Raw genomic sequence first — 19,808 nt, forward strand, 5'->3', positions numbered from 1 at the left:
TTTGGTAGTTTTATGGAAGCAGGTTACTACTTGAAACAGAGGAATAAACATTCTATTCTGGTAGAAAGAGAGTGAATGAGTTTACCAGAATAAGTAGCTTTCCGTATAGCAGACCTCGCTCTAGCGATAACACATTCTCCTTGAGTGAGGACAGGTTATGTTTCACACCCCCAAACAGTTTGAATATAGCATTGCACCAATACACAGGTATTGGCAGCTGTGTTCGGTGCTGACCTGTGCTCCTGTGACTCTGATTCTTTTACCTTTCAAGACATTGGCCAGTTGTTGCTGATCAAAAATTTTAAGAAGGTACTTTTAAGAATCACATTTTTACGTGTAAAAAAGCTTTTTAGAGATTGGACACTAGGACTTCAATGCTCATTTACACAAGCTAACAGTTTCCAAACAGAAGTACACCACCATAGAAGTGTTAACTATAATGACTGCATATGGCAACACTACATTTAAATCATAGCATCAACAGAATCATAGGATAGTTTGGGTCAGAAAGCACCTTAAAGCTCATCTAGTTCCAGCTCCTCCCCTGCCATGGGCAGGGACACCTTCCACTAGAGCAGGATGCTCCAAGCCCCTGTTGTCCAACCTGGCCTTGAACACTGCCAGGGATGGGGCAGCCACAGCTTCTCTGGGGAACCTGTGCCAGTGTCTCACCACCCTCACAGTAGGGAATTTCCTCCCAATATCTAATCTAAATCTACCTTCTTTCTATTTAAAGCCATTCCTCCTTGTCCTGTCACAATACCTACAGCTACCTGGCATTCCTTTGAAAATTAACATCTCGCGTCCTCAGTACAATGAACTTTGCCAGGCTCTGTCGAAACCAATTTCTAAACACTTCCCATCTAAAAAATTGTGACATACTGGCATTTTCTGAACCTGCAGCAATAAGAAACAAATCAAACCAGTTAAGAACGCTTCTTTAATGAATTCTTTTTAAAAATAGTAGCGAGTTGTTTCTCTACAGTATTTATTTCCAGCTTTCAAGTAGCCATGAATTTAAATACAAGTCTCTAGAAGATGAACATATAATGAAAAGTCATTATACAAAAGCTTTGTACAAAACATACTGAAATTACACAGTAATGATGAAAATTAAGCAAGAGAAATATGATCCCAAACAAAATGTTCCATTTACTGAATAATTTCCGTGGAGTTGTGCTTGTCAACTTCTGGAATATCTGTTAAGTGATGAAAGAAAGGACGACCATGAACACAGCCTTTATTTTCCTTTCCAAGCTGTTGCTTCATCCTGTAAATTGTGTTTTGTACATCTTCTTTTGACAAATGTAAGGGCAGCTGCCGAGCTAAACGTACTGCTTCTCCCTGTGGAAAGGAAAAACAAAAACAAAACCCCAGTAGTTTTAAAGTACTACTTTTTAACACATTAACCTGCAGCTACCAGAAAGCAGGAATTAAGCACTCACTGTTAAAGGCCACCCTTTTTTTCAGAATCCCAGAAACCCAAACGTAATTCCCAACATATCTTATTGGTCATTTCATGACAGTTCTATAATGGAGTCACACACAGTAAGTCTCCTGGTCATGCTTGCACTCTTTCTTTTAGGGTCCACTTTTGCAAGATGCTTTGTGTTTCTGAATATCTTACTTTCTGTGGGCACCAGTATCAGCTGAAGACGCTTACCAGTTCACAAGACACATTTTAGAATTAATGTGAAGTCAGTCAGCTAAATAAAGTTTCAAAAATGCTATGGTGAAATCGTAGATTAATGTTGTATTAACAACTGTTTGTTGCATCCAGCTATCTCTCAATACTACAAAGCAGAAGTGAATGCTAAACACAATTACTGAAGTATCCATCCTCAAAGAATCGAACAACTTCAAAAAGAAATTGTCAAGTTTTTTTGTTTCCCCCTCCAAGATAGGCCATCCTGCTATTGCCTTCTCTTCTGTAAGAGAAGGCAATACTCTCTTGAGTAACGTTGCCTAGACAGAAATGCATGTGGCATACAATCTCCGCTCATGTGGTACAAACCTGAAGCAGTGTTCATAACATTTTAATCTGAATCTTATTTTGTTTGTCTGGGATTTTCCAAGTTTATAACCAAGTTTGTAAGTTGACCACTGAGTTACAAACCATTCCTGTCTCAACGCTTAACTCATCCCTTCTTTAAGCTTCTTTCATGAATGCACAAGAATGGTTCAGTAGTACACAACAGAATCGCTTGCTCCAAAGACAGCTGCAAACTTATTGTCCCAAAAAGACAGGGAAAGATTTGTGTAATAAATATTCAAAAGATAAAGCACATATTCTTGTGTAAATACCTAGTCCACACTTTGAAGGAAAGCATGCTAGCAAATGCGTAAGTAAGAAGAGACTAACACATATCTTGGTAACCTTTCTGAACAGAGATCTTAAGAATTAGGATTAAAGACAGCATTAGTGAAACATCTAGATAAGAAGTGATAGATAACTACTATTGTTAGTTACTCTAGTTTTAACTAGTACCATATATATTAGTTGTCTCTGAAACTTCACCCTGTTATTGTCTCTGGATGGATGAGTTTATCTATTTGCGTATCAAATATTGACAAGAGTCATTCCAGTTCCAACTGTTGCATAGTAACTTCTGCAAGAAAACAGATTAAAGATTCTTTTATTCAAGCACCGTATTTCTAGTAATTAATAATGCTGGCTGCTTGTGCAGAACAAACACATGGTGTCCTCTGTCAGTGCACTACAGAACTTAGTCACTATTGCATCAGAGTGGACTTACAATACTGTTGGTTGTCAGTATGTGCTTCCTTTAACAGCAGAAGTTACTAGTGTTAACTAGTGTTACTAGTGTTAACTAAACACAAGCATTTGCAGAGGCATATGGGCTTCATTGTATGTGAGACTTCGTTTATAGTTCAATGCTTTAACACGAGTGATAGCTTGCTTTTCTGGCAAAAAAAAAGTTTCCATTTATCTCTCTCTGCCATTTCTTTGAAAGAATCAGGGATTTTTCTTCTTTAAGTGAAAATTGTGTACTTTGATTTTCACGATGTGCATCTCATTGAGGCTTACATGAAAATTAAGCTTCAATTTGCACCTACTTTTTGTAAACCATTACTTTAAATTACCTATAACTTCTTCATAGACTTACTTACAATGGAGTTAAATCTTGATGACTGTTGGGATTCAACTGCCTTCTAGACTTTGTAAAGCAATTTTATGGTAGTTCTGTATTCTAACATGGAGGAATGTCTTTCTAGTCTGAAAATTGCCTATGTAGAAACACTTCATGAACATGAGCTTTCAGCATATATTGTATCACACTGGCTACTACTTCTGGATGTGTCTGATGGAAGTATTCTGGTAAGCAATGCAGAATCCATATGCCTCAGAGAGGAAATGATATTCTCCTTTCCAGAAGTAACTTCTGTTTAGAACAGAACTACATTAATTAAACCAGAAAGATGCAGAAAGATTTTCAGGCTGTTTAAGGATTTACTATTAGCTGGCCAATACTTAGAAGCAAACTTCTGTCTTACCTCCAAGTAATTCATCACTTTGAGGGGTCTACATTCATACACTTCCTTTGCATTTCCATTTACTACTGCATTCAGAATTTCCTTCAAATCAGAAATACCATAATATGGCAGACAATTTGCCATTCCTTCTATTTCCAGATGACTTTCTGTAGCTGAAGCACCTGAAAATACAAAACCAAAACAGTAATTTATACACTGCTTTCATTTCTCTTCTGGAGTAATTCAGAAAAAATTAAATGATGTAAAATCACTTAGTAAATTAGTCTCACAAATCAAATACAATTAGGAAACTTAGGAAATTGAAGTAGAAGCTAGTAATAAAATACAATTTAATTTGGAAAAAAAAACCAAAACAGAGTGTTGGCACTATTTCCTATGTAATTGGTTTTAACATCTGTAGAGTTCAAATGTCACAATAACAAATTCAGCTTCTACCGAAACAAAAAGCAGTTTTTTCTCCTACCACAGCAGAGGAAGAACTCAAGCCATTTAACTAAAGGCTCTGTGACAGGCTTCATACTATCATTCATATGGTATCTGCTACAGCAGGTACCACTCTAAATACAGATGATAAAACATTTAAACAACCTTCTCAACAAGGTACCTGTTAAATCCTTTAGGTATAAGAGATTTCACTTCTTATTCACACTACTTGCAAAGGATTTGAATGCAGTTGCTACTTTGCAGTTAATTCTCCTAAGTTCTGTAGAGGTCAGGCTCACATATTCTTGTACAGTCCCTCACAGCTCCTTCTCTCATTCATGCTAGGTGCACAGAAATCCCAACGCACCCCACATGGCCACCTTCCCTTTTCTTCCGCTACAAGTCACACGGTAAGCATGGAAGAACACAATTCATAACAAAAACAAATCCACTCTTGTGTAATGGTTCCAGGTAGGATAAATTACGTTCACAGCCTGAGTCACTAATGGTTTTGGCATAGTCAAAAGAGCTGGAGACAAACAGATTGCTACAAAGTGCATTAAATTAAAAAACTGGGATAAGGGATCATTCAGGTTCCTAACCCAAACAACGTGACAGATTTCAAAAGCGAGATAAATATATATGCAATTTAAGTCACCACAATGTACTTTCATTAGCCAGTAGAAGGAGGCTGTTATCCATGACCAGGCATTGCTTATTTGAGAGTCATTAAATAAATGTTACAAAGACTGTGCAGGCTGTAAATTCTTCTAAATATGGGGGTATCACTGGGTAAACAACATTGTTGGGCCTTTTTATGCTTCATAGCAAGAGACACTTTGACCAGAGTAGCAATTTGATATAGAGAACAACCCCACCCCCCCAAATCACATAACCTCCTTCCAGTTATATATCTAACACTGCTTTAGATTTGAAACTTTATTTCCTTTTTCACCCAGCATTGTCTTCGTTCTCTTTTCCAAGCTGAATAATCGTGGCCAGCAAACCCAGACATTTTTTATGTACTGCTGTAAGACTGTGATCAGATTCAGCTTAAAGCAAAGTTAAACTATGTGAAAGTTCGCCAGTTATTAAAGGTGAGATAAGATGATGTGCTTTGCCAGTATTTCCCCATGGGAAAGGCTGCCAGTAAAGAGACAAGAGCAAAAGATAAAGTCTGGTTTTAATCTTCTTCAGCTCTTTCACTTCATTTTTATCCCAATTTTACTTTAATGAAAGACTAGATTTGAGTAACGATCACAGGACAGTTGATTATGCCACTTTCTCTCTAAAATGAGAACTCAATCTACTTGACAAGCTTTCAATAATTACCTGTCTGTGTGCTAGCAAAGAGAGGAAACAAGATTCATTAAGTTTCAAGTACTAAGATTTTCAGTTTAAAAACTTGTGTTTCCAGTGCATCCTCTGGAAATTTCATGACAGTAAGGTTCTGGATTTGCAAAACTACCCTCCCCTTTCCCCCTCCACCAGTCCAATAAACCAATCATACCTGGGTACAGCTTGCTACCAAGACTGTTACTTCTTGATACTCTTCAATTGTACCAATAGCATTTTTCCTATCTGCAAATTTTGACAGCCAGATTTGACTTCACCATTATTTTGAAAGACAAAGAGGGATTTAAAGAGTCTAAGATAAGAACAAAACATAAAAATCCTGGCTAAGAGAAGTTTTCTTCTTTGGTATTTTTGTTTGTGTATAATTCTCCTTTTCTGCTTAGAGTCTTTAGACTGCAAATTAGCCCACTGCATGCTGATGAACATATATTTATCTCTGCAAGTCTTTGCAGGAATTCTGATATTGGCAACATTTGATGATATAAGCAGATGTCCAAGCCTCAGTGTACTTGTAAATTTTTGATAAAATATACTTGAAGATTTTTTGAGTATTCAAACAGCAGTCTTCAAGCAGTTTCCATGGTAGTGTCTATGAAATGCTTTGCAACTTCCAAGGAAAATATCTCCATGAACAAATAAACTATCTTTCAATCGACTAAAAATGTGGATTTCTCATTGCTACAAATTTCCCCTTTCTCTTTCCAAACAAAGCATTCACAATCATTTTTGGATAATTCCTTCTTGATGGCCAGGAAAAACTGTTCTCTTCCAGCTGCCACCTAGATTAGGTGACATTATAAGACTATCTTCCAGTCTATAGTCAAAATCAAACTGAAATTAAGTAGCAGCATGACTTTCCACTGTCGGTTACAAGAGCTGAAGCAGCTTACACTACCAAGGAAGATGGGTTATTTACCTATTACAGCTCTTTAAGGCCTAAGTACATTCTCTGCATACACATATGTTGGATACACATATTCTATCAGGTAGACAATTCTACCCTAAAAGCCTGCTTTGGAGCATCGCCCAAGGCCCACTATTGTTACAAAACCAGGTAAGACGTGTTCCTTACTCTCAGTTCCTTTCTAGCCAAGAATTCACATCTCTCTCTAGGACTTCCACAAAGGCAGACAGATGTGCAGGGAAGGTACATATAACAAACACATCTTAAGAAGAACTGGACAGAAAGTAATCCATCTTACTTCTTGAAATGCTCTCTGTACGTAGGGGTCATTGCAAGTTATATCCAGCAAACAAATGCCTGGCAGATCCAAGAACACTGAGTTAAGTAAAAGCAAACAGACTGCTTTCCCAAAGGTAGCATCACTTGAAGCCTCAGTAATGCCAGAACATGAGGGGGTGGGAGGGCAGCAAAGACAGATTGGAGCTCAGCGTCACAGCTTTGCAAATCACAACAACTGGCACGTTCCACAAAGAAACCATTGATTTTGCCAGACATACTTACAGCAAGAAGCATTTTCTGAGCTGTTTCACAACATGTTTTTCACTGTCAGCTATCCAGAGAAAGATCTAGTTGAAAACTCCTTAGATTGCTGAGGAATCAATAAAAAGAGAAAAAAGGAGACATTACAAAAGATCTTGGTCTACCAAAAGAAGAAGATAGGGCACATCCAAGATCCAGGATCAACTGGAACAGTTTTGGCTGCAGCCATACAGAGTCTTTGAACAATATGGAGCAAAACTACACTCCTGTCTTACAACAAGACAGCATTCAAAGGACAGATTTATCTTCAAATGAAACAATAGGAAGCAAGGCCTGAAACTCTTCTGCTCTTGTAAAAGTAACTATCCAGATATTTGCGAAAAAGGAAAACACTGCCAGAAGTTCGAAGTTTTTCCACTGAAATAACAGAACAAGAACAAAACTCCATGTAGAATTGAGACCCTGTTAGGAAGAAAAGGTCTAATTAGACCTTTCAAAAACCTACTAGGAGTAGAGTATCTGGTGTCACATGGTGCCATGCTGTTCAGAGTGAAGCATGTCCCGTGCTGTGCTTGTGAGAAAAGATGCCTGATAGGTTATTAGAGTAACTAAAGGTCAGAACCACTCCACTAGCTAAAAGGTCTTTGCCATTAAAGAGTATAGTTGTATTTCTATGAATGCCAAGCACTGCAAGGGAGTGAGATTCGATTTCCAAGTATTAATCCCAGGTTGCGTCAAATTTAGTGCAGGACTAATTAACTATTTTTTTTTAATCCTATGACGGAAGTTGTCCCTTTCAGACCAGTCATCCAAATAAGGAAAAACCAATATTATGTGGTGGTTGGTTTGTGGTCTTTTTTTTTAGTGAGAAAGAATCAGGATCCTCTGTGCCAGAAGTTGCCAAAAGGTAGGAATTTAACCTATGAAGAAACATCTTTAACAAAAAGACCAGCTGAGGTGCAAGCCCAGTGCAACAAGGGAATTACCAAAGACACCTTCCAAATTAAGGCAGCTGTTCAGATTTTCTTGTTATTAAGTAAACAGTCAGTCCTGTAAAACATTCCCCACACCAAGAGGAAGTAAGGAATGAATCTAGAGTCCTATATTCATTACACTTATCTAGGGAACAGCCCTAGCGAGGTGATCAATACCAAAGCAAGAGATCTTGCATTCCAAATTAATATCTGAGATTCAATACATGATAATGGGCACCAATACACTTTCCTTTCTCAAAAGGAAGGGTCCTTCTTTTTGGCAGAATATGTGTTGAGACTTAAACAAATAACCAATGCAAGCTAGTAGGTTCGCAGTCCTCTTCAGAGGTCACTATGGGTCAAGGAATGCCCCTTCTTCTGCAGCCAAAGCTGCTAAATATCACATTGGAGCAGCTAAATTTCCTTTATTCTTGTTTTGGAAGGTATCTTAGAGCCACTTGTGGCATAACAGACTTATCCACATGGATCAACAGATAGTCTTGTTATTTTGCAAGAAGAAAACACTAAAATACTCTTCTCACATTCAAATTCAAAGCTAAAGAAATGGAACCTTTGCTTGTGATATAAAAGAGGATGTCTCTGTCAGAAAAAGGAAATATTCTACTAGTAGAGAAAACAGAACTCAACCTAGGATGAAAAAGGAAGCCATGCACTAGCAGCTATTAATCAACTGGCAGTAAGAAACGGACATCTGATCATGTCAAGGTTGAAGTATCAAAGGAAAGTACAGACCTTCAAATATTCTACAGTGGAACCTGACAGCAAGAAAAAGTTGATAGTTCAGTTGAGAAACTGCAAATACTAGGACTGATCCAATTCACACCCAAAAATGAGAAAGATTACTTGTAAAGGTACATGCACAGAGAATAGGGTTCAGGTATGCTCCTATGGATGCTGCTAAGATGAAACTCTCTAGCTACCATGGATTTAAGTGTACGTTTGTATTCTTGACACCTCTCTACAACAAGCCATGCAAAGTGGCAACCCCTGTCCCCAAAAGTTAACAATATTCCTGAAGAAACAAAACTTTTTGGAGACAACCTCTAGTTCAACATCGGAATGCCTTCCTTTCAGGCTTTGCCTGAGTTTCAAATAAGCCACTAAAACAGACTGAATTCAGACAGCAAACAACGACAAAATGTTTCTATAAGGATAGTGAAAAATGTTTTATAAGACAAACCTGTTCTCTCAAAGTTGAGAAATCCTATGGAATACTTAGGAGTAAATGGGACAAATCACTCCTGGTCACTTTACATAAATATTACATAACAAGAATCCATAAATTAAAGAACGTGACTGCACAAGGAAATTCCCAGAGAAGGACACATAACAAGTCTTTGTAATTAATACCTGTGTTTCTAAAAATCAGTTTTAATAAGTATTTGTGGCAGACAGTAGCGTATCTGTAGAAGGCAGCATATTTCAGGGATGAGTTTAAAGAAAAAAAAAAAAAGAGGGTCTGATGAAGTATTGAGTAAAAATCCTTGGGTCAGTTGGAAAAAGGGCTGTGAGAAATTCCATTTGTTTGCCGATACTTCTAGCTTCATCTGCAGTGGTATGCTCTTTTAATAAGAGAGGCTGTAACTGCTCTAATGTCATCAGCAGAAGCTTATAAACATGACTGACAAGCCTCAGATGTTACTAATATTTCACTCAAATAGTTAAAATATAACACTGGGACAAAGAACTGAATTAGATTCCCATTCTTCATCTGGGTTATCCGTATAGGTCAAGTCCATGACCATGGTTTGTCAAACTATGTAGTGCATATAAAGCACTCTTACTTCCACTAACTGTAAACCAAACGAGAACACTTGCCCCATAAGATTTCATTTCCCTAATTTTACATACTTCAGAACACAGGTTTGGAAGGTGGTTATGATTCCTAGTTACTTATTGAGTCACTTGCTGTTACACTGTATAAGTCTGCTCTTGCACTAATCAAGCTATCTTAAAACTCATTTCCCCATCTTGTGCTGGTTTTGGCTGAGATAATTTTTTTGATAGCAGCTAGAACGGGGCTGCGTGTTGGATTTGTGCTGGAAACAGTGTTGGTAACACAGGGATGTTTTAGTTATTGCTCAGCAGAGCTTACACAGAGTCAAGGTGTTTTCTGCTTCTCACCCCACCCCAATAGTGAGCAGGATGGGGGGCACAAGGAGCTGGGAGGGGACGCAGCTGGGACAGCTGACCCCAACTGACCAAAGGGATGTTCCATACCATATGGGGTCATGCTCAGCATATGGAGCTGTGGGAAGAAGAAGGAAGCGGGTGATGTTTGGACTGATGGCATTTTCTTCCCAAGTAACCATTACACATGATGGAGCCCTGCTGTCCTGGGGATGGCTGAAGACCTGCCTGACCATGGGAAGTGGGGAATGAATTCCTTGTTCTGCTTTGCTTGTGAGCATGGCTCTTGCTTTACATATGAAACTGTCTTTATCTGAAGCCATGAGTTTTCTCACTTTTACTCTTCAGATCTTCTCCCTCATCCCACCCAAGGGGAAGAGAGTGAGTTGCTGTGTGGAGCTTAGTTGCTGGCTGGGGTTAAACCACAACACATCTCCAGTACCACAAGATCAATCAACAACTCTCCTCCGTTGTTGCCTAGAAACTCTCTTCAAACTTTCACAGTCAATTTATTCACACCCAGTTTACATTAAGTAGATTTTGAGCAAACTTACAACATCAGGAGGTGGGAAAAAAGGTGGTATGTGAGCAAAAAGGCTAAGCAGCAATTCCTTTCTCCCATATTTGTCTAGAGACATATCATAGACCTCCTCAGCTTTTGATTTGCTAGGCTGAATAAAACTTTCAAGAGCTGGCTCTTATAATATGTGCTTTATTCCCCTAATCATTCAATCCAAACTTACAATGAACACCTCTTCTACAAAGTCTGTTATTTATATAGTGATTTAGCCAGTCAGAAAAAAGTTGCCTTGTTTTTGCTGTGCATGATTTAGCAAAGAAAACAGTTTAGGCTCTGTTCGTCTCAAGAGCCAGCCACCAAGTGAAGAAGTTGCTCTACAACCCATTTTTGTACCTACCCTTAAAAGATCCCATATGTTACAGTACATCTGTCATCACTGTACATATGTAGGGATCTATAACACATGAAGCTATAGCATTTCTAACAGCTCTTATAGTGAATCTTTCCTCTGAGCTGTCAGCTAGGTACTACCCCCAAAGACTTTTTTGCTTTTCTTGGAATTCTGCTAGAGAAACCCTTATCTGCAGAACTGACACTGGGTGGGTTGCCCCCAGGTTTCCAACAGCATCCCTATAAATCATTCTTCAGGAAAACTTACACACATTTGCTCTCTCTTGCTAAAGTACATGAAACATTTATTCTGTGATGAATGTAGAGACACTGAGAAGTAGGTGCTCTCAAAATAAAGTTCAGGTTGAACCCTGTCAAAAGGTGACCTTGTCTTTACCAGCCTTTTTGGGCTCTGGGTTTCATGTCTGATATGAAAGTAAATCAATAACCAGATCAAGCTCCTTACTGGACCTCCTCAACTGCTCAAAGCAGAGTAGTTGTCACATAAAGCACATGCTTGTAGAAGCTTCTGTGAGTATCACCTGGGAAGCAGCTGCCAAGACTAAAGAATTTTCATCAGTGTAATTTAAATTCTGTGAGAATGGCAATTAAGGATATCAGCATTCAGCATTTAGAGAAAAGTAGAAAAAATAAAAGCAAGGAAAACATGGATTTTAGAGCATTCTTTGAAATACTATTAAAGTTTTCTGTTCAGTTATCAGTTTCCATTACTCAGTGTTCTATAAAGAATACATTCTTTGCCAAGTAATAAAATCTCGATGTTAATAAAAGCAGGATGTTAGTGCTTTAAATGATAAGGTGATGTAGAATGTACCGATCTACATTAACAATTATTTAAATCCTTAAATCAGAAGAAACAAGCCCCAATACAACCGAAAGATTTTAAAAGCATCATACCTTCTATCAGTTTTATCTGGAACCCATTTGCTACAAGCCTTGGATCGGACAAATAAGCCGATCCATTGAAACAGGGGTAATCCTTCTGCATTTTATAAAGAGCAGCCATATACTGAGATCCACCAATCAGACTGGAAAAAAAAAAAATATCCCCAAAGTGTTACAAACCAAAATATGAAAATTAAAACTGTGAGAAAAATACAGGAAAACAAGTAGTAAGTGGTGAGGAACAATCTAGATTTTTAAAAGTATTCTGAGAAAGCAATTTGTTAAAGGAACAAAATCACAAGTATTCACATATCTTAAAGAGTGACCAAATTTAGGCATATAATAAAAATTACATGAGCTATTCCTTAGTCCATGAGGGAAAGTTAGCTACACTGAAGTCGTGAAAATGAGGAGCATTTAATTCTTCTCTGGGGGAAGAAATCTGTCTTCACTGCATTACTGATAAACTGGTCAAAACTCCTACTTATTTCAACTGGAGTATGACCAGGCCTGCTCACTACAGTAAAGTAAAACTATACAAGACACAAAAGTCTGTTCTTACAGATAAAGGAATGTACAAATAATTACAGAATTAGCTAACAGGGCCCTACCAGAATTTACTGTAAATAATTACCAAACAATACTTGAAATTCACAGTGAGGGTGGTGGGGCACTGGAATTGGTTGCCCAGGGAAGTTGTGAATGCTCCAACCCTGGAGGTGTTCAAGGCCAGGCTGGACAGAGCCTTGGGCAATGTAGTTTAGTGTGTGGTGTCCCTGCTCATGGCAGGGGGGTTGGAACTAGATGATCTTAAGGTCCTTTCCAACCCTAACTATTCTGTGATTCTATGATTCTCTAACATACAAATTTTTGCTCAGTTGTACTATACCTGTCTGTTAATACAATTGGCTTGTCCAGTTTCTCTACTGGAAGCTTATGATTCATGAGTAATCTTTTACATAGCAGGGCTTCTTCCAATCTATATGGATTCAGTAACTTGAGCTTTTTGTCAGTAGCAAATATCCAGACATCAGGAAAACTTCGATGACGGATCAGGAAAAGCTCATGTTCATCTGAATAATTCTTCTCATGTCTTTGACGCTGATGTCTACAGAAACTCAGAGAAAACGGCACTGTCACAATTTTCATAGACTGTTCGGGTTTCCGTTTCTTTTCAATTTGAGCATGAAATATCTTGTCAAGTTTCGGCTGGTCGGATGGGGAAGTCTTCAGCTTGGGTTTCTGTTTTTCTGTCTCTTTTGTTGGCCAGCGTGCTTTCTGTCCCATAGCTTTCTTGACCTCTCTGTTGTATCGTTCCAGGTCTCTATCAGCTTTTATTTCATAACTTAAAAGAGAAAACAAACCAGTAGCATAATCAGATTAAAAATCCCAAACCCCAGCTGCTAACAAATCAGATTAAAAATCCCAAACCCCAGCTGCTAACAAACTAAAACAACAGGCAAGGTAACCATTTCAACGGACAAGAGCAATGTCCATAGTTCATTCAAGTAGCCACATCAATGTGCTTTCCACTACAATGGAAGAAAGAAGGACAGAGGGGACTGTACCCTCTGAAAACAATGAGTTGGAAATTTTCCTTTACCATGACAGCCAGCAAAACCTGAATTACAGAAGGGGGAGGAGTAGACTGCCTCATATAAAGCGCTACAGCAAGTTGCTTTTGACCTCAGTCCCAAAGACTGTGTTTAACCCTAATTCACACTCATACAAATAGTTTTGGAAGTAGTTTTGTCACAAAGTCATATAAGCTTCTAGAGCTCTACAGATTTCAAGGGGAGTCCATGCAGTTAGGTAGGAGTCTGCAGCCTAACTTCATAAGCCTCAGGCTTTACTTAATACAAAGAAGTACATTTGATTTCAAATGGTCTAAAATTACCCACATAAATAAAAAGTGTGAGAATACAGAATAGATATGATTGTCACAGAATTCTGTAACAGGCTCAGATTTTTCCAAAAAGTACTCAATAATGAACTACTCCTAAATGCTGTCTAAATGGTTAAAACATTACTACATACTAAATCTCTACAACCTGAATGGATTCTTAATGAGTTTACAAATGTCAGGAAGAGAACTAAACTTTTATGGATGCCAGGTTTATGCTTGCCTACTGCATATGAATCTTGCTTTTTTGAAGGCCAAAAAGATGATTTGCTAACTCCCTCTTTTTGCCCTTATTTGATATCCTGAATTCTAGCAGGTAATTCAAACAAGTCCAAACTTCAAGGAAAAAAAGCAGTACTATCATATGTAAGTATTAGAAATAAGTATTTTAGCTGGTCATATTTATTTATTGCTACTTGCTGGAACAGTTTGATTCAATTATGTGTATGCATGCTGGAAAATTAAGGTCAACAAAAGGGTCACCATTTGCAATTAATTATGATGTGCTAGCATTCACATATGGTACCAATATTTAGTTAACTAAAAAAGTCAGCTTAAATAGTTTCTTGCAATAAATCATGTCCGAGAAAATATGGAGTGAACGTTAAGATAAAAAACATCTGCTCCCTTTAAAATGAATGGATGAAATCACTTGAACAGAATTTTTTTTTTTTAAATCCCAAATACATTTTTAGATTTGACCAGATCAATAAATACTTTGTTCCGAACAGACCCAATCATAATGCAGGAGAAAACTATGAGAACTGAGCTTTCAGTGATACACTGATAATCCAAAACGAAAGCACCTCCAAAGAAAGCCCAACTTGCCTGACATTTTAGACTATCATCAGAAAAATTCTAGCCTTACAAGCTTTGATTGTGAGTTTTGCAAGTTTGCATACATCACAACCAGGGGTTTGCTCAGCAGGTGTACAAACTACAATGGAACACCTCTGCTTTTTCAAAAATCCTTCCACAGACAGAATTATAATCAACATGTGCTACAAGAACAGTTGCTTCTCTGCTTTGTGAATTCACGATCCTTTCCCGAAGCTACAAAACCTAAAGCCAAGGAAATTTGCAAAACTGGGTATAAGGAGGGAGTGGAAAACTAGAATGAAGTCTAGTTTTAATGGCAGCTTTGGTTTAACTAGAAAAATGCATCCACAATTTAATATTTTCCCCTTGCATTTTAAACCCAAATGAAATACTTAGCAAATAACAGAAACCTTTTAATGTAAGGTGTCTCAGACCTTATAAGACAAATAATCTGCATTTGACTATTTGGAGTGAACTCTGACTGGAAAGAGCCCCTTCTGTAGATTCATATGTGCCCAGAATAAAGAGGCATCCCATTCTGAACGTAACACATCTCAGCATCAGCCTCTTCGCATAATGAAACCAATCAACTCAGCTGTCATCACAAGTGTAATATTCAGCTTCTGTGTTTCCCTGCTTTGTGAAGAGGCAAATAAAAGCATAATAAAACAAAAGTTTTCAATTGCCCATATAAGCTTTCCAGTTTACTTTTTATATGCACAGGTTTCAGGGGACTAGCACTGTTTTCTAGTTGTGAACAATATGGACCTACTACTATGACTTAACAGATGCTGGGAACAGGCAACAGCATGAAAGGACTGATACCAATTACTAATACCATTATTTGCTATCTGGCAGTATATGAATGAAGATGGCTAGAGATACAATGGATGGCCAATGACTAGATGGTACCACAAAATGATCTCCATCCGAAGGAAAGAGAACATGTTAACTATAAAGTTAAAATCCAGTAAAAAATAATTTTTCTGGAATTCCTAAGCAAGTATATTTACCCCAGTGTGAAAGAGTTGTAAATATGCACATACACACAAGCCATGAGATGCATGGGAAGTTTATCAGGCAATAAGAAACTACCACACGTGAGGGAGTTACTACTAGCCACTAGTGACTATCTGCATGCTCTTACCTGTCAACAGACAGCAAAGGCCATCATACACCTGAAATGATGCTTCTCCCAAGGTACAAATATACTCATGAAGAATAACCTTAGAGTGCTGACAAGGTAATTTGTTAGTCCCACGATAATGTGCATGTAGCTCTGAACCTTTCCTACATCATCAGGATAAGTACTGCTGCCACTGCCATGGCACTTTGAGAGATTTCTCCCACTCCTACCTGAGCCTGATATGCAAGAAATGTTAAGGTCAGAAACATAAGCAAGCTGTATTAAGTAAGAGCTGAGCAAGTGCAATAAATTAAATCCTGGCTTTGCAAAGCAGGGGGATATGTGATGCTGCCAACACAGACATGCATGGAAGCTTTCCTCTTCTATTATAACCTAAAGACCGTAACATTTTACATTCCGGTTGAGTAATAAATGCTGGCTTGTTTTGAAAAGGCCATCCTATGTCACTATGAGACATCTGTTCGTTGTATTGCTCCCAAAAGGGATTTAAACTCATTTAGACCTGCCGATGGAACCACAGAGAGAAACAGAGATGCTGAAGCCAAGTGCACCCATTGTAATAAACGTGTGACTTTATCACAGAAGGATGGAGAACTAGAGCCCAGGAAAAGTGGTGCCTTGCCAGCAAGGCTGCATGAAGTTAGGGGTATAGCGTGCTCAGTAGGACTGTGGCACTTTGGCTGCCCTGTTGCATATACATTTGTTGTTACCTCTAGGTGGCCCAATTTATCCAGAGTATCTGATAGGCAACAGTTTACGTTCTTTGCCAGATGAACCAAAGTTCTTGTGGATTGCTGCATTGGAGGGAAAGATGCCTATGCATCTCTTCATATTTGTTATTTTCTGAGGCAATTTAAAAAGATTTAAAGCAGAAAAGAGGTACACCAACGTTGAAATGTATGAAAAAAACTAGTGATTCACTTCAGCATCCACTTGATTCAATTCTATGTATATGGAAAACGCATATAGTTTATACAATATGCTGCGTTCAACCCTACATATAAGGAAAACTTAATTACCAGAGAGGTCTCCTTCCTGAACTAATATAAAGTTAATCTGCAGGCACACTCTTTAACATAACAGTTGTACCAGGAAAGCAACCATGAAATCTGAAAAGCTAAAGCAGAGCAAATTAAAATTTTCTGAAACAGCTGGCAGAACCTTTTGTTTCATTTCATTAAAAGTGTGAATATAATTGGAGCAGATTCCTACTATTACATTAATGTTTCTGCTAATGCAGAGATGGACAAAACACTTTCTCACATGTATGGTTTTATGATCACAGCATGTTGCTTGCTTAGCGAGCTTTAAATGAGGTAAATCAGAACCTAGATAAAAAAGGTTTTACTTAACTCTGATGCAGCTGGTATTCAGAACAAGGCAGATGTTTTCAAACAAAGTAAAACGTCAAGGAAACCACAGATACATTAACAAGAACTCAATAGGTGTAGCTTCTCTTTCTTATCACACTGCTAGTCTTCTCTATCATTAGTGTTAAAATTACATTGCTAGTATCATTTCCTCTTCAGTGGTCTTCCTTAATTCCCTCTCCTTGCTCCCATCACATTAAGAAAACACATTTTCATGACACTTCCAATGAGTTTTTCAGAACTAAAATTTCATTTTCCAAACTTTCTGCTACAAATCACAATATGCATTCAAATCATTAAATTTACTAATGTAAATCATGTAAAATTACTAAAGAACTATTTTCCTCATTTGTATGATGCCTTGGAGTGCTTTACATTTTATAAAATTACAAATAAGATGTCAAAGGTTTGGTGTTTCTTTTTTTTCAGCTGTCTTAGAATGTCTCAAAATCTGTTTTTTTAATTCATCTTTTACTATAAGTTCCACATAAAGTATGACATATACCTAATATTTTAACCGATTGAACCTCCACCCCAAATTAGGGTAAAATAATTCCCTTGCTTGCAAATGGATTTCAAAAAAACCAGTGACAATTCGTTTCAGAAACATATGGAATTCAGCTACTGAGACTGTAATCTAAGAAAAGATTTGGTTCTGACGGAAAGAGATTAACATTCAAATTGTAGTATTGTTTGAATAGCACTGGAATAGCTGTTTAAGGAAAAAGAAATTCCTTGTGTCATTTGATTGGGTTTTACAAATATAATCCTGAGGTAGTCTGGATTGGGACACTTACTGAATTTAAAGGAAAGGAATTTACCAAATGTTCAAGTACTAAAGATATTGAAAAAGAATTCTCACTTCGTAACAATAAAAAAGAATTGTGCATTGGAAAAGCTCTGGAGGAACGATACAGTGCCTCATCCATCACCCTCCTGGTTTTCACTGACAGAGCATCAGGAGTGATAACATAGAGGCAGCCCTTATTAAACAGAAGTTTGCAGGAATCAAACAGTACATTTACTTGCCTGTTATTTCTAAATAATAATTCAGCAAAACTGTCCCCACCTAACTGCTGCATGACACAGTGGCAGAACTCAAATCAGCAGTGCATGTCTTCGCAGAGCAAAATGTGACAACTCACAATACTGACACTGATCTTAAAAAGTCAAAACCCATCTTCTAGTCTATTTTTTAATAAGTAACTGGGAAGGTTTTTTTTTTGTTAATTCACTACATGTGACTTACTGGTATCTACCAGATACAGAAGCAAGTCACCACCTGAAAACTTACTTCTTTTTTTCCTCTTCAGTCAAATTATTCCACTGCTCTTCAATTTGCAGCAGAATATCCTCCATGCTGGTCTTTGGGTTATCAGTTATCAATTTTGGACGATATTCTTGAGTGAAAAATCCAATAGCAGACTTTGGTTTCTTTATTATTCTACTGCTAATTAAGTCATAAGCTGTCACATGTCCAAATTTATCACTTATCACATTTCTTTTCTCTGTGCTTTGATTTGAGATTTGTGGATCACTGCTTTGTTCACTAGGATGTCCATTTTGCTTACTAATTTTTCCTCCAGCTTCAGGAATCAAAAGCTTAACAGGTTCCAGGTTGTCTCCTAGAAAGTTTTTAAATCCACTTCCCATACTCCAGCTATCAGCAGAGATTTCAGGTAAGTCTTTAGAGACTAAAGCTTCCCCATTTTTTTCTATTTTGTCAATATTACCAGAACTCAAAAGACACTCATCAGCTTTTTTAGAATTGGAGTCCACAGTAACACTGTCACTTTGAATATCAGTCATATTCTGTCCATTCTGTTCATCCTCACACAATAAATTTAAGGAACTGTCTGGAAAGGCGTCACTCTCAGAAATCTCTTTTTTGTCCAGGCAACTATGTACATTATCACCACAAAACGTCTGATGATTTAAGCAGATCTCCATGTTTTTTCCTGCTTGACAGTTTTGCACATCACTGCTGAATGAAAGGAATGAAGTATGAGCATGTAGATCATCGTTTCCAGATGGTCCCATTTCATTAACAACCACATCTGTTTGTTCTGTTCTATGAACAAACATGTCTTCTGAGGTAACATCTGTTTTATCACTTTCACCAGGGACTGTAGCAGGTAGTGGCCCATACAGTGATTTCAACACATTTTCAACAGCGAGTAAGACAGATTCCTGGGGAAAAAAAAAGAAAGAAAAAAAACAAAACAGAAAAGCCACACACACAAGCACACCTGAAAATGTAACTGACAGATATTAAGGATATAGAACAATAAGCAAAGTAATCTTATTCAGAATATTTTTCAAGCAAATCTAGACAGATTATTGCAGTGCAGTTGTTCACACATGCTCAAAAAGACTTTGACCTGGATACCTCAAATATTTTGTGCTAGGTATTCTGCTTCACTGGTTTACTCTGATATCACAAAATGCTTTCTTTCTAACAGGGTACTGACTGCTTAAACCTGTTTAAACTTGCTGACTGCTTATACTGACTGCTACAGTATCACGTAAAGCTATTCCCACCTAATATGGAGTTAGAACCTTATAGTCAAGACAGATGCACCAACAACATCCCTTTTCACGTAAGCAATGTTTGTGTAGGTGCTTTTATGGTGCATGCTTCCAAGACAGCTTTGCACCAAATGATGGAAATGAAAAAGAAAAAAAATCCAAACCAAAACACCACAACCTTTTTTTGAACACCAAAGGAAAAGATTTTAACTGGATCAAATGGGAGAATGCTGTGTTAATTTTCATGACTGACATCTGACAGGCAGTACAAGATTAACATACAAAAACTTGCAGTGAAGAAGATCATCAACATACTGGTGCGACTATCTACATTTACCACCTTATCTATTTGCCTCCTTA

General features: G+C 37.7%; 1 protein-coding gene across 4 annotated transcripts in view; it reads right to left on the reverse strand.

Annotated features, from left to right (window-relative positions):
• Nucleotides 1-929: 929 nt before the first annotated feature.
• The window catches only part of PMS1 (PMS1 postmeiotic segregation increased 1 (S. cerevisiae)), a 42,902-nt gene continuing 24,023 nt past the window's right edge, over nucleotides 930-19,808 (reverse strand). For 3 of the 4 annotated variants that reach the window (XM_010021951.1, XM_010021950.1, XM_010021949.1), the window contains 5 exons: nucleotides 18,214-19,109; nucleotides 12,570-13,025; nucleotides 11,693-11,823; nucleotides 3,517-3,677; nucleotides 930-1,344 (listed from right to left, as the gene is read on the reverse strand). In XM_010021951.1, coding sequence (XP_010020253.1) covers nucleotides 1,153-1,344; nucleotides 3,517-3,677; nucleotides 11,693-11,823; nucleotides 12,570-13,025; nucleotides 18,214-19,109 — 1,836 coding nt within the window. In that variant the 3' untranslated portion in view covers nucleotides 930-1,152. The remainder of the gene's footprint in view (nucleotides 1,345-3,516; nucleotides 3,678-11,692; nucleotides 11,824-12,569; nucleotides 13,026-18,213; nucleotides 19,110-19,808) is intronic. The other variant, XM_010021952.1, reaches the window with a different exon arrangement.

Source organism: Nestor notabilis, unplaced genomic scaffold, assembly GCF_000696875.1.
Source record: "Nestor notabilis isolate BGI_N333 unplaced genomic scaffold, ASM69687v1 scaffold16169, whole genome shotgun sequence".
NCBI lineage: Eukaryota > Metazoa > Chordata > Aves > Psittaciformes > Psittacidae > Nestor > Nestor notabilis.